General features: G+C 32.8%; 1 protein-coding gene across 4 annotated transcripts in view; it reads right to left on the bottom strand.

Annotated features, from left to right (window-relative positions):
- PDS5A (PDS5 cohesin associated factor A) overlaps positions 1 to 14,750 on the bottom strand; it is a 135,305-nt gene that overhangs the window by 68,489 nt on the left and 52,066 nt on the right. For all 4 annotated transcript variants that reach the window (XM_032853012.1, XM_032853003.1, XM_032852985.1 and 1 more), the window contains exons 3-9: positions 14,451 to 14,654; positions 13,260 to 13,346; positions 12,668 to 12,765; positions 8,048 to 8,174; positions 6,027 to 6,107; positions 4,087 to 4,227; positions 683 to 798 (exon numbers count right to left, since the gene is read on the bottom strand). In XM_032853012.1, coding sequence (XP_032708903.1) covers positions 683 to 798; positions 4,087 to 4,227; positions 6,027 to 6,107; positions 8,048 to 8,174; positions 12,668 to 12,765; positions 13,260 to 13,346; positions 14,451 to 14,654 — 854 coding nt within the window. The remainder of the gene's footprint in view (positions 1 to 682; positions 799 to 4,086; positions 4,228 to 6,026; positions 6,108 to 8,047; positions 8,175 to 12,667; positions 12,766 to 13,259; positions 13,347 to 14,450; positions 14,655 to 14,750) is intronic.

Here is a 14,750-nt window from a genome sequence, read left to right as displayed (position 1 = left end):
AGCTGAATTAAACAATGATGAATCTTAAATATTTTCCAGAATACTAAGAGGAAAAACAGACTTTTCATGGTCTGAAGCAAGAAACATGTAAATGGAATGCAAGAGGGAATTTGATAAATTTCAAAGATATTTTTCAACGTTATCATCAAGTTGAATAGATCCTAATAATTCTAAGTTCTTGAGAAGGAACATTAAAAATTATCTGAATCAAGAGCAACGTCATTTTCAATTTCAAAATTGTACTATAATACCAAATTAGTTCATAACATACATCATTCAATTAGATAAGTTACAGACCTAAACAATAAACACTAGTAAACGAATACATTGTTGGACTGAAAAATGGCATGGACTGGATCATTATGTCTTCAGTCTCATGATTTAAAAATCTTAAGATGGAACATTCTCAGATATTGCCTATCTATTTATTCTAATGACATTATTGTAGCACAGAAAGATTAAAAAGTGTTATGTGGTAAATAATAAGCATTCTTCATAAAAAATCTGATGTGTAATTTGTTCTCCAAGAAAGAGCAACAGATACTTAAAAAACAAACAAACAAACAAAAAACCCACCACATATAATTAAAGTTTTGGTACGTGTGGTTTTAATCAAATGGACCATACTGACTGGCCTCCAAAACATACAAGTCAGAATCCATAGAATTATATGTTCTCTTACCGTCCAAGAAAACACTGCCAAAGAGGACGATTCTGTGTTGCCAAATCAGAATCTTTAGAACCAAATAATTTAGCTAAAAGTCGAACAACAGCTAATCGCTCTTCTCCATCATTGCTCTAAGGAAAACGAGAAAATAAATGAAGCCAAAGTTTATTCATCAGATTATAGAAAACAACATGTATCATTCCTGAGAAGCTACAGTTTCCTATTTCCACTTAAACAACGATGAGAACTTTAAAATATCATATGTTCTCATTTACTATGTGGAAATTGATGTAATTCCATGTCACATCATCTGGTTCTTTGTTCTTATTTTACACCCCCTCCAAATGCTAATTTATGCCTACTTCACTGCTTATTTGCAATCTACACAGACACTGTAGAAATACTAAGATAATCATTCAATTCTAACATTCCCTAAAGAGTCTTGGAAAAAATTCTGTGAAAGGCAAAGCTGCAAATAATTCCCACCCGGTAAGTTTTCTTTTCTTTCTTTCTCTTTTTTTTAAGTAGGCTCCACACCCACTGTGGAGCCCAATGTGGGGGCCTGAACTCACAGCCCTGAGATCAAGAGTGCTTAACAGGCTAAGCCACCCGGGAGGCCCCCATCCTACTAAGTTTTCTTATAAGAAATCTTTCTGCCATTTGAACTCCAACATAAACTCCTATCAATTAAGGTTTTGATATATGACATTTTAATCAAGGATCCCCTAGGGACACCGGGGTAGCTCAGTCAACCGGGATTCTGCCTTTGGCTCAGGTCATGGTCTCAGGTTCCTGGGATCCAGCCCCACATCAGGCTCCCCGCTCCCCCCCGCCTCTCTCTCTGTCCTCCCCCAGCTCTTGCTCTGGTTCCCCCACTCTTGCTCTATCTCAAATAAATACATAAAATCTTGAAAACAAACAAACAAAACAAAAACAGAGATCCCCTAAGTTACTAGAGAATATAACACTGAAGAATGTCATGATTCAGGAAAACTCACTTTTATTTTTTAAAAGATTTTATTTATTTATTTGACAGAGGGAGACAGCGAGAGAAGGAACATAAGCGGCGGGGGCGGGGGGATGGAGGGAGAGGGAGAAGCAGGCTCCCGTGGAACCCAGACACGGTGGGAGCAGACATGGCGCTTGATTCAAGAACCCTGGTATCATGACCTGAGCCAAGGCAGACGCTTAACAGCTGAGCCACCCAGGCACCCCAGGAAAACTCATTTTAATAGAATAACAAGAATATTAAGAAGATCTAAAAGGTCAGCAAAACAGAACATTATAAAAAAATCAAAACTTAGTTTGAAATTTTTTTTTTGATAAAGACCTCCAATTTTCTTATCCTGAATCAATATATGCTATGAATTGTTTCAGTTTCACTAGTGATGTCACATCTTACTATAAATTAAGTTATTCTGAAACCATGTGATAGGTCAGACTTTAAAAATCACATATTGACTAGGAAAATAAAGGCAGTAGCAGAAAGCAATTGCTAATTTTCTCCACCATTCATATACAATGTGTGTCTACAGTAATACCAGAAATCCAATAAAAAAATACTCATGGAAAAAGCAGGTTAAAAAAATAAAGAACATGGGATATGGTCTTTGTTATGAATAGTTTACCTTTCAGGAAAAGGGTTTTTGTGGGTAAAACAGGCACCCTTATCAAAGAGGTAAAGATGAAAATGGTATCAAGCTTTAACATTTGTAATTAAAAAAACTGTTTTCTTTGACAAAGTTTTTCCCAAGCAATGTGCCCACAATGCAGATTAGGACCTTTTAGTAAATCCAATCAACTAACCAACACGACTTATTTTCTTGAAGAAAAATCAGTCTACTGACTAAACGTCAAAAACTAAATTAAGTGGAAGTTTTATCCTACTTGTTTGTGACTACTTCAGTGACTTAGTGATTATTTCAAACGATGTGACATTTTATATTTATATTTTTAACTAGTGAAACTGAGTGACAACTTGCCCTCCTACCTTATAAAAATTTAAAATACATTCCTTGAGTGAGGCTGGAATATGATTATAGTGATGGTAAATTGATTTTGGTGCAAAAACCATTTGGTGTCTCTGAGGTGGTGTCTCGGTCCACACACAGAAACCTAGAAATCTAGTTCTTAATTCTGTCCCCCCATCTATCATGGCAATCTTATTTAAGGATTGAAGAGGTGTGACTTTTCATATTCACACTCTGTGTAGAGATTGACAGAAAATATTTTAATGCCTTACACCTAGAAATAATTTGGTATGGAAACACCTTTAGGCTGTTAAAATAAACTCAATATTAAAAAGTGAAACAAAATCTTGTTCTCCATTTAATATTTTTCAAGTAATAGATTTTCTTAGAAGCGTGGTACAATGTCCTTTTATGCTATAAGTGATAAATATTTATAATAAAGACAATATGGACAATTCTTTATTTTTTTCGAAGGGGAGAAGGGGGAGAAGGGGGAGAGGGGAGAGAGAATCTTAAACAGGCTCCATGTCCAGCGCTTTTGGGGGGTGGGGGGGTGGTAGAGAGGGTGAGAAGCAGACTCCCCACTAAGCGCAGAGCCCAATGGGGCTCACAGCCCTGAGATCATAACCTGAGCAGAATGCTTAACACCAAGTGAGTCATGCAGGCGCCCCCAACATGGACAATTCTTAACCATCATGTATACATATTGAAAGAGTCTGAAAACTGGAGTTCTAACAAGTCTGTTTTAGCTGTGCAACTAGGCAAAATTATTTCATCTTAAGTTTTTCATCTCAAAACTCAAAACTATAATGTTGGTTCTAACTATACCACAGTTTAAGGATCAAATAAGATATTAGATATAAAAAACCTTTCACAAAGTTGAAAATATTGAGCAAATGTAAGCTGTTATCTCACATAGTTCAACTGGAACAAGGTATCGAGTGTCAAGTTTTTCGTATTTTTTGAGGAGTTACGAATCCCTTGTTTACTTGGCTATAAAAAATAAGATATGCCCCAAGTCATACAGAAAAATTTTTGTCCTTGATCTATACTATGGAAGGTTCATATAGTTATAATCAAGATCCTTTGAGCAGTCAGTTTGAAATCTTTTGATGTTCAAAAATGTATCTACCTAATAATAAATACTATTTAATAACAATATGTATTACAAGGGATAATACCATTTTTCAAATCTATTATTATGTCACTCTGTTAATCAGATATTTAACAACTAGGAGAGTTATAATATTCCCATGTAACTCTATTACACCTAGATGAGACTGTTTTACTGAAATGATTAAAAATGTATACCTTAACTAACTGTAAGAAGATAAACTAAACTCACATTTTATTCTTTTATAAGAGAAAAACAATATTTATATCTTTTACAGTTACATATAAATTTTTCTCTTAAAGCTTAAAAAACTTAAAACTTATAGTCAGTCCTACCTTTAGTTTGAATTCAAGCTGCGGCATGACAGATAGTAACAAATGAGGATCTATTGCAAAAAGTTCCTGAATCAGATCAAATACATGTTCTGACAAATCACTTACTGATGATCTTCCCAGCACCAGGACTTGATTGAAAAACTAAAGGAGATATTAAACAAAAATAAAATATCTATTTCACTTAAACACTTGGACAGACTTTTTTAAATAAACCTGTCTAAAAAAGATATAATTAGGCATTACATATACAACTGAAGGGGATGAAACATATTTCAGTTACTAATATATGATAGAATAGTCACTAAAACAGAAAAAACCTCTAAATGTCTAATTATGAATGTAATAGGGAAAAAGGAATTCAGTTGTTAGCTTTTTTCCAAATTAAGATGGTATTTCTAGGAATCTTCCATAAAAACAACTTTGATAGTTTATGTAATTCACTATAAAAAATTTTATAGATAAATTTCCTTAAAACAGAAAAATTTTAAAGTCTCAATCTTTTTGCCTTTTACTTAAGTCTGACTAATTTTGCCATGAGTTTAGTAATAAAGAGTACTTAAAGGTGGGGGCTGAATTCTTATTTTTTTAAATGCCCAAAGTCAAAAAGATTTTGAATGAGAGTATCAAGAGAAAAAAAGTGATGATACCAAAGCTAACTGATAATTTAAAAGAATGCTAGGAAGAAACAAAGAGAATATCAAAAGCACCAATTAAAAGATACCTAACATTCCCTGCCAATACACATACATACGTAGGAAAAAAAATATTAAATTTAAAAATGCTAGAGGCAGCTGCACATAACTGATATAGCCTGTATATTTGGTAGTATCATCAAACAGTATATTTCCTTTGAAAACCAACACATGTTAAAAATACTAAAATATTCAAAAATACTCATATTTACTATGCACACCTTGGAAAGATAAAAAAATAGTTTTAAAAAATACACATATACAAAAATGATCACACATAGAACACTAATTCTGGAAGGATATACTAAAGTCTATTGGTAATGGTTATTTCTGAAAACTGAGATTAGGGTATCCAGAGTTGAAGAGAAACACCTTCCACGATATATTCTTTTGTGAAAAGAAACTTATCTTTTACCATGTTTAAATATTAGTTTAGTAATATAAATAATACTAATAATTCATACCATTAATATACTCTCACCTGGGTTTTTATATGTGGAAAATAATTCAACAACAGATAAATGCTATACTCAAGAAAATAGCTATTAAAGGAAAACACTGAAATAATCTAAATGCAAAATAATAAGGAAACGGTTAGATAAATTATGGATATATGTCAATTCAGAGAAATATTTATGGTCATTTATATTAAAAAGAAATAATTTCAAAATAGAGAAAAATCATAAATACAGACAATTCAAAATTTTACAGAGTATGTGAAAAAATAGACATGAATGTGAGCAAATGTGCAAACAATGGAATGAACTGCTATATTAGGAAGAATTAAAAATTATTTTTTATTGTAGATTAATTTATTGATTTTTAAGTTAAAAAAACTTCAATAAAGAAAAAAGTATTTTTATTAATATACAACAGCTATTTAAGAGAGAAACAAAAGAGTTCAGAGGAATGACCTAGAAAAATAAAGGTAAAGAAGGAAGGAGAAAGCGAAAGAGATCAGCATACTCAGGAGATAAAAAGTTAAATATAAAGGCAGCAAAAGAGGGGTGGGAGTTGTGGACAAGTTTTTATAAGATATCCTCTTACGCCATTTAAAAATAATGTCAAAGCTTTCACAGTTATATTGGATTTGGTCACATCTGGATATATCAGTTCTTTTATGTATTTGTTTTAAATAGATGAAACCGTTTACAGGCTAAACAAAACTATATATGAAAGGTCTCATTAATTAATACAATGGATTAAGAATTATACAATTATGGAATAAATATAAACAGAAATACATACATTGGCAATGCATGCCTCAATAGTTTGGACTGTCCTTTTCAGTAAGACTTTTGCAAGGTCAAAGGACTGTTTATTTAAGTTCTGAAACACAATAAAAATATGCAAAGTTACAAATGAATTTGTGAATTTATGAGAAAGAACCATGATAACACTATAATTTTCAAATTGCCAAACTATAAAGCAAAAAATATCACTAAACCCCATTAAAGGTTTTACCTAATATTCTCTAGTCAAATGGTCTTAAATGCAGAAGTTGCAAATAGCACTGTAAATAAAAAACTAAAATATATTAGACAGCCAAAGTCAAACTCTTTTTTTTGTTTAGTTTTATTAAACTGAAAATGGACTTAAGGCTTTTTGGGTTTGTTAACCAATCTGACCTGCCAATTATACCCCTGTATTCCAAATAAATACACCAACCTCCCACCCACCCAACACCCATGTAACCCACCATCCTAAGTACTTCATTGTTTTATCAATGTGTGATCTAAGAAATAGTACACGTGGAAAGTGTTCCAAGAAAAACACTTGGTCAATTAAGATAGTTTTGAAACACGGATTACTGTGTTTGCCCCTCAAGATTACCAGTGCACTATAAGAAATTAAAGGGTCTGAGAAAGGCCACAGAAAAGACATATTCAATTTTTAAAAACATATTTGGAAATGGATTCCTTATTTTAAAGAGTACCTATCAGCATCTCTATACTTTGAAGTTTTGGACTAAACAGATTCATTCACCATCATCTTGTACCTCTCCCAAAAAAGAGGCTGGGAAACCCTATACTCTAGGTGAGTAATCAGCAAAATTTTTATGCAAAGAGCCAGATGGAAATATTAGGCTTTTTGAGTCATACAGTTACGCTGCAACTACACAATTCTGCTGTTGAGTGTGAAACAGCCACAGACAAAATGAAAATGAATGAGCATGGCTGTACTCAAAAAAAAATTTTACATAAATGGGTAATGAACTAGATTTGTTCTACAAGACATAGCTTCTTGACCCTTGCTCTAAGATTTTATTCCACTGAAAAAAGGGTAAGAAATTAACTCAAAATTAAGGTAACCTTTCTATTTCCTAAAACAGTATTATATATTTCCTAATCATAAAAATACTAACGAGAATATAAACACCAAATATGCTATCTATTCCTCTGTTTTTCCCCTCTTCAATTTGTCTGACATGTCCCCCCCAACCATTACTCTCAAAATTTTGGCAAATTACAGATTCATTTGAATTAATAAAATGCAAATTAATATTTGGAAGCAGAAGAATAACTTCTAATTAATTGCATTATTAGATAAGTGCATTATTAGATACACTGTTCATCTAACATCTGATAATAAGTCACTGAACCATTAGAAGAAAAGAGAGGGAAGGTAAATATCAAAAATACTGTACGACTGAATCCAGCCCTATGGTGGAGCTTGTGGAAAGCTAAGTCCTTCAGGTCCTTAGGAAGAAGTTAACAGAGAAAAACAGAAAAAACAAACAGGGAGAAATATACAGCTATGAATCATCTCTTTCCCCTTAACATTAAACCATATAGTTCCTGCTTCTGCCCAAATCTTTTTCTGAAAATGCCCAAGAAAAATGGATTCTGAGAAGAAATACAATTCCTATGTCCCACATCTATGTTACAAAGAAGGAACTACATTTTCCTTCCCAAAAAATCCTACAACAAACAAACAAACAAACAAACAAAAAAAACCCAAAACAAAAAACAAACACCTAACCAAGACAGTACTTTCTAATTCCCACATTACAGGTAAGTGAATGTGAAAGATTTTTGTATTCCAGAAAACAGGAAGCACTTTGCTGAATAAAAATCTTCTATATGTTAATCAATAAATCTCCTAAAAATAATAGCTCTAAGACTGATGTGTGTTACACTATTTTATTGGGGCTAGAAAATGATAGTGGGAATAATTATGTGAAATTGCAAATGGTGGAAAACAATTATGTTTTATATGTATAGTAGTATCTTTAAACATAACCCTTAATATCTTCATATTATACAGACCTTATGTGCAGGAATGAGGTTAATAAGAATGGAGTCCAATAATTCTTGAGTAACTCCATCACCCTCCATGATGATAGAACTCATCAAGTCTAGCATGTGCATTTGTACCTTCTTATTGTGGCTATTGCTTAAAGAAAAAAAAAAAATCAGGCTTGAAAATTATACTTCCTAGTTTAAAACAACTATCTCAGATAAAAGAATTGTTACTTGAAGAAAGCATACTAATTAATGGCACAGAAATTTTGACTGTTCTATTTACTTTCTCGCTCTGCTAACTATAACAACAGCTGTAAGGTATTGTTGTAAAGTAGTTTACAAAATCAAAGACTTTTAAAATGAATTAAGTCACCACACAATTAGGAGTCAAAGAGTAGGTTAAATCAACCAAACAAAAACATCAACTTCAAAGAAAGGACATCTTGCTTATATGTCCCCAGATTTTAAAAGGTGATAAAATTTTAATTAAGAAAACAAAAAAAAGTACAAGATAATGATAATAGACAAGTTTTCATCCTTTTACATATTAATACATTTTCACAAAATGAAACTATAAACATCAAGAAAACCTTAGCCAATACAAGTAATTTTAGCTATAATATCTTTGTCACTAGAGATTTTAGTTTACCAATACTGAAAATCAAAAGTCTGATATAAAATTTTTATCAGAATTTATGACTAGAAGTTTCTGAAAATGTCATTTAGGTATCTCACAAAGAATTTCAAACAAAATGAGACGTCAACAAGGTATAAAGCCTAGAATCAGAGTTAGTCCTCCTCTCTAAGCCATGCCAGTGAAGAATCAACTGTAGGCCTCCTCAATAAATACGTCTCTACCGCTGATCCAGTACTTAACCTAAGACGTAGTAGAACATCTAGGCTTCTCTCCTTTGACTACATCTTAACTAAAGACTGGAAATCTCCATTTTCACATTTATCAGATATATATGTAAAGATAAATCAAGAGAAATGATACAATTTAGTGATACTACAGATACAGGGATACAGAAAAGTTTAAATCAAGGCAAAATTCTAACATCATTTATGTATCTCTTACTTTTTAAAAAATTAACCTGACATAATGTATAAGAGACCTGTTGAACACTTGATGGTAAAATGCAAGATGAAAATTTCTGAAGCTGGTGGAAAAATTCTCACATTAGACACACTGTTTCCTAAAACTTTTAGAAAGATACCCCTATAGCATACCCTCTTTCAAATATCCTGTTTACCAAAGGCCAAGATGATGAAGGATCAACCATATAGTGTTAGGGGAGTTGTGCAAGGGTGAAAAAATAGAAATAATTCAGATTGATGCAAAAAAACTGAAGAGAGTATTTAACTCTCAGACCCAAATATACTTACGGATAGGAAAGAATTAGAGTGAAGAGAAACAAAACAGCTTAAAATGATTTCCACAGGTTCTAGTCGAGATTCAATAATTGGGTAAGACTTATCCTCCTACCTCAAACTAACTAAAAGACTGAACAAAATATATGAAATGACAGTTTTCAGACCTGCACATCATGCACATGTTGCTGAGAGAGGAAAACATTTTCCAGGCCGCAGTAAGGGAAGGGAAGATACTGACAGAGCCTAGTGGTTTTTCTAAGTCTGGAAAGACTAGAGTTTGCAGGGCAGAATATCAGAGGGGGGAGACCTATTCAGAGAGCAGGTCTGTAAAGGTATCCCTGAGTCTTCAAGTGTTTGCTTACTAATCAGCACATGTATGTGAAGAAATGACTTGAGTCTGGGAAAGGCACCACCTGAAAGGAGCAGAGGGAATAATCCCTGGAATTTACAAAGGTCTTAGAATAGAACATGTTCCAACCAAATTGGAAAATCTCACAATTCACAGGGTATCTTGTAATCAGAATGGTAAATCCACATATCCAAGCTCAACGAGCCCCAAGCACAAGAAAAAGAAAACTCCACCATGGTACATCATAATCAAATTGTTTAAAACCAGTAATGAAGAGAAAATATTAAAAGCAGGTAGAGAAAAAAGATACATTATGTACAGAGGAACAAAGATTAAAAATGACAAAAACTTTTCATTAGAAACAATGAAAACCAGAAAATGGAGCAACATCTTTAAAAGTACTAAAAGAGAAAAAACAAACAAACAAACAAAAAAAACAAAAGAAAAAAGCCTATCAACCTAGAATTTTTACCATGAAAATAACTTTCAAAAATGAAAGTGAAATAAAGACATTTTCAGACATACAAAACCAAAAGAAATCTATCAGCACAGACGAGAACTATAGAAATGTTAAAGAAAATCCTTCAGACTGAAGAAAAACAATACCACAAAGAAATCTGCATTGACACAAAGAAATGAAGAACACCAGACAAATGGTAAATGTGTCAGTAAATACAAAATAATGAGGTCCTCTTTCAAACGGCAAGTCTTTTATTTGTTTGAGAGAGCACGAGCAGGGGAAGGGGCAGGAGAGGGAGAGAATCTTTAAGCAGACTCCCTGCTGAGCAGGGAACACATGGCTCAGTTCCAGGATCCAAGATCATGACCTAAGCCAAAATCAGGAGCTGGCCAATCAACCGACTGAGCCACGTTGGCGCCCCCAAAAGCCAAGTCTTTTATTTACTCCTAGCTCACTATGAATTAATTAATTAGGTCAACAACAAACTTACATCTTTAGGTTCAGGAAATAAAAATATTAATGGATCAAAGAAAGGGTGTGTGTATGTATAAGTAACTGTGAGAGGAAAGTATAATGGCAGAGTGGGAAGTGGACTAAGTTGACAGTAAAGGTCAACAAGGGGGCAGAATGATGACAATTTCAAGAGTTTTAGAATTTTGTTGGCAATTTTAATTTTAAAAGAAAAAGTTGCAAAAATGTGACCGGATACAAAAAATGGCCACAAATTGTTCTATTTCTATATTCATATGTCTTTAAAATTCTGTTCCTCCACGAAGATATGGAGTCTATCTAACAAACCTCTGAATCTGGGCTTGACTATGTACTTTCCTTGGCCAATGAAACATAAGTAAACATGAAGTGGGCAGAGGTTTAAAAAGTGCTTGTGAGGTAAAGCACACTCTTTCTTGCTATTTTTGAAACCCAGTCAGCATTTGAAGAGGCCTGGGCTAGCCAGCTGGATGATGAAAGTGTGAGAGAGAGAGACACATGACCTAGTTGTCCTATTACCTCAGCCAACTGCCAGATGTCCTGTCAACAGACTGCAAATAGAGGAGTGAGCCCAGCACAGACAAAAAAAACTGCCAAACAGAATTAGGAGTCAAATACAATGGGGTCTATTTTTAAGCCAGCAAGTTTGGGGTTGTTTTGTCACGCAGCAAAAGCTAACTAACACAAAAGGTAAAGTTTATACAGTTTATCATTTTTTTCATGCCTTCATTTAGTTGCCAAAGGAAGCTTTTTCTCATGCAGTCTCTTTATAAGCTTCCATTTCTACACCAGTTCAATCCAGTTCCTTCCTATATATGCCAGGTTAAATTCTATTCCTATCATTCTAGGGAAAGAGAAAGCATGATAGCATAGTGTCCATTAAAAAAAATCTACAGAAAACTCTAGAAATGTGCTATCCAATATGGAAGCCATTAGCCAATAGCCACATGGCCACTGAAAACTTGTAGTATGGACAGAGCCACAAGTTGAAATAATAATGCTTTTGTGGATGCCTGGGTGGCTCAGTCAGTTAATTGTTGGACTCTTGATTTTAGCTCAGGTCATGATCTCAGGGTCATGAGACTGAACCCCACATCAGGCTCCGAGCTCAGTGGGGAGTCTGCTTGAGAGTCTCTCTCCCCCTCTGCCCTTCTCCCTGCTCACATATGTTTGCTCATGCTCTCTCTCTTTAAAATAAAAAAACCTTAAAAAAAAAATTAATGCTTTTGGATATTGTAGAATAAAGTATATTATTGAGATAAATCTAATTTGTTTCTTTTTAACCTTTCTTAACATGGTTACTAGAAAATTTAAAATTTATATGAAAACATTATGTTTGCATATAGTGCAATGCTGTAGAACATATCTCATGATGGTTTACTATACCAAAAAAAAAAAAGAAAAAAAAAAAGCCAAAAAACCCCACAAAAAAACCCCAAACAAACAAACAAACAAACAGACAAAAACAGAATAAAACACAACAAAACACTGAACTGAAATCAGAGTTTAGGCTCTCCTGTTCAGTGATTTGTCTTTGGGCAAGCCACCACACTCCCCTTCCCTATGCATTAATTTCCCTATTCTCTAAAGAAGGAGCAATGCTTAAGGTTTTTTCCTCGCTTGAAAATGAGAAGTCAGTGTGCTTAACCACTGAGGTACTGATTTTCAGCACTCACTAATGCTATTTACAATACTTATAATTTCCACTTCATAATTTAGTATTTCATTACATTTATCACATATATCACATTTATGAGTCAACCAATATAACTGATACCTAACTAAAATAGTGGTATAAAAGCAAAAGCAGCTTTCAGACAACAGGTTTGGTTATTTTCCTCTTCATGTCAAGTCTTCTAAGGGAAACATTTCATTATAAATCTAAAAGATCACAGTCACAGGCAAAGTACACAATATTTCAAAATGCACAGCAAGGAAAGAGACAAACAGAAACGCTTAAAAAATAACTTACTTGATCACTGAGAAGAGAGTCCTAAAAAGCTGAATAAAAATTTCATTGCAATCTTCCAATTCGAAGCAGATGTTGTACGATTTAACCCAAGCTAAGTTCTTAAATAAATAAATAAATAAATATTTACACTTGCACAGAATAGCTACACAAAAGCAAATTCAATACTACAATTTATAGAATTATAAATCTCTATTAAAGCTTACAAAACTATATAAAATTAAAGTTGTTAAAGTTATCATATACTGTGACCTTTAAAGAGACATATATCTGTTGGCATTAACTTACTCTAGTGGAAAAATACTAAATTGTTAGAGATTAGTAGATCTATATATATATAATATATACACACTAAATATAAGCAAGTGGAAATTAATTCAACTTAATCCCTCTTCAGATTAGAAAGAATAAAAACAGAAAGATGAAAATAGAGTTTCAAGTAATAGGTTTTCCAGTAGAATGTACTTTATCTTAAAAAAGACATTTTATTAAGTGGGATTTGTATAAAACAAAAAATTCATCCTGCATTATAAAGTTACTGTAAGGAATTTTCTATTACATGAATAGTGTGATATTTATTAAATTTTATTTTTACCTCTAATAAATAAAAGTATCTATTAAACTGTGGGCTCTTTGTATCCTCCAAACCTTTTAATTGTCTGGTAATAAACAAAAATATGTCCTGTTAAAAAAAAATGATAAAATTAATTTAGACACAAACACTTATCATTCTTTCATAATACACTAATGATAGTCTGTATACATATTCTCCATTAAATACAATAAAAGAAAATTCTCCTTAGCCAAATGACTTGGGACTGGCTTAGTCCATTACTCCAAATAATGAGAACAAAGCAAATTGTATCTTTTAAAAATGATAATAAAAATTATTACTGGCATAAATTTTTAGGCTTTCTCATTCTTGGAGAACCGTAAATTCTCTATCTTGTTGCCCTTTCTTCTACTACAGAACGTCCGCTTTACTCATTATCTTCATCTTGCATCATGGCAAACAATTATCTTCATTTTAAGGACCTGGACAAGAGTCTTTCCATTACTATTTCCTACATGAAAATAGTAATTTTCAGTAGTTTGAATTTGATGTGTGACCACAAACTTGTGTGGAACAAAAACAATAATAGACTGGTTCAAAGGTTGTGCTTTTCATAACAATAGTATGCCATTTCTTAATAAGCTTTCTTTAGAAGTTTTTTTTTTTTTAAGAAGTTTTAACCCAAAATAGAATCAACATGCAAAAAAATGACTTTAGGACAACGGAAAAAAAGGCAGTTCAAAATACTAAAATTTGCTGGGAATAAAAATTATTAAGAATATGAAGTTAGCTCAAAGAGATCAATTTAAAAGAGTTACTCAAACATTTTAACAAAGGCAGAAACCTCTGAGATAAGCACAATATAATTTTGCATGTACTGTGCAGGGTGAAATAATCATCTGAATACATAAATTCTGTTACATTATTGTTTTATAAAGTATCACTAACCCTCTATCCCTTCAATTCAACCACCTGGGCTTTGTCATGGGTTATCATGAAGGTTACATAGAGCAGACAGGGGCTAGTTTGGATCTACATCTTTCAATGCCTCAGTAAAAATACCATTCATTTTTGTGGCTATGCAATGAATTTCAACTGAATAATTCATCTGTTTTACAACTTACGATATAATCTTGTGATGATGACAGGTGAATAATAATAAAAGCTAGTTCTTAAAGGTAAGCTAGAGTATAAAGTATAAAAGTAAAATAATCCTGTAAAGATTTTATTTACCTTAAGTTTATCATGGGAAGTATATGGAGCTTCTGGGGCATAGATTCGAAAAATGTCGGCCAAACAACATGCTACAAGGAGACGCACATCTTTATTGGGATTCCTGAGGAAAAATTCAGATGCAAGATGCAAGGCTAGTGGGAGATACTGCTGTTTTTCATCTTCTGAGTCCTGATCCATATCCATAAAAGTTTTTACTACCATCTGTAAAAGTACATAAAAAGAAAAAAATACTCAACTCCTGATATTTACAAATTAGAAGACATATATTTTAAAAAACTCATGTCCATTACAACACAA

This window comes from Lontra canadensis, unplaced genomic scaffold (assembly GCF_010015895.1).
Source record: "Lontra canadensis isolate GAN:19392208 unplaced genomic scaffold, GSC_riverotter_1.0 scaffold1, whole genome shotgun sequence".
Classification (NCBI taxonomy): Eukaryota; Metazoa; Chordata; class Mammalia; order Carnivora; family Mustelidae; genus Lontra; species Lontra canadensis.
Note: the sequence above shows the minus strand (reverse complement) of the source record. Positions and strands in the feature narration are given on the sequence as shown.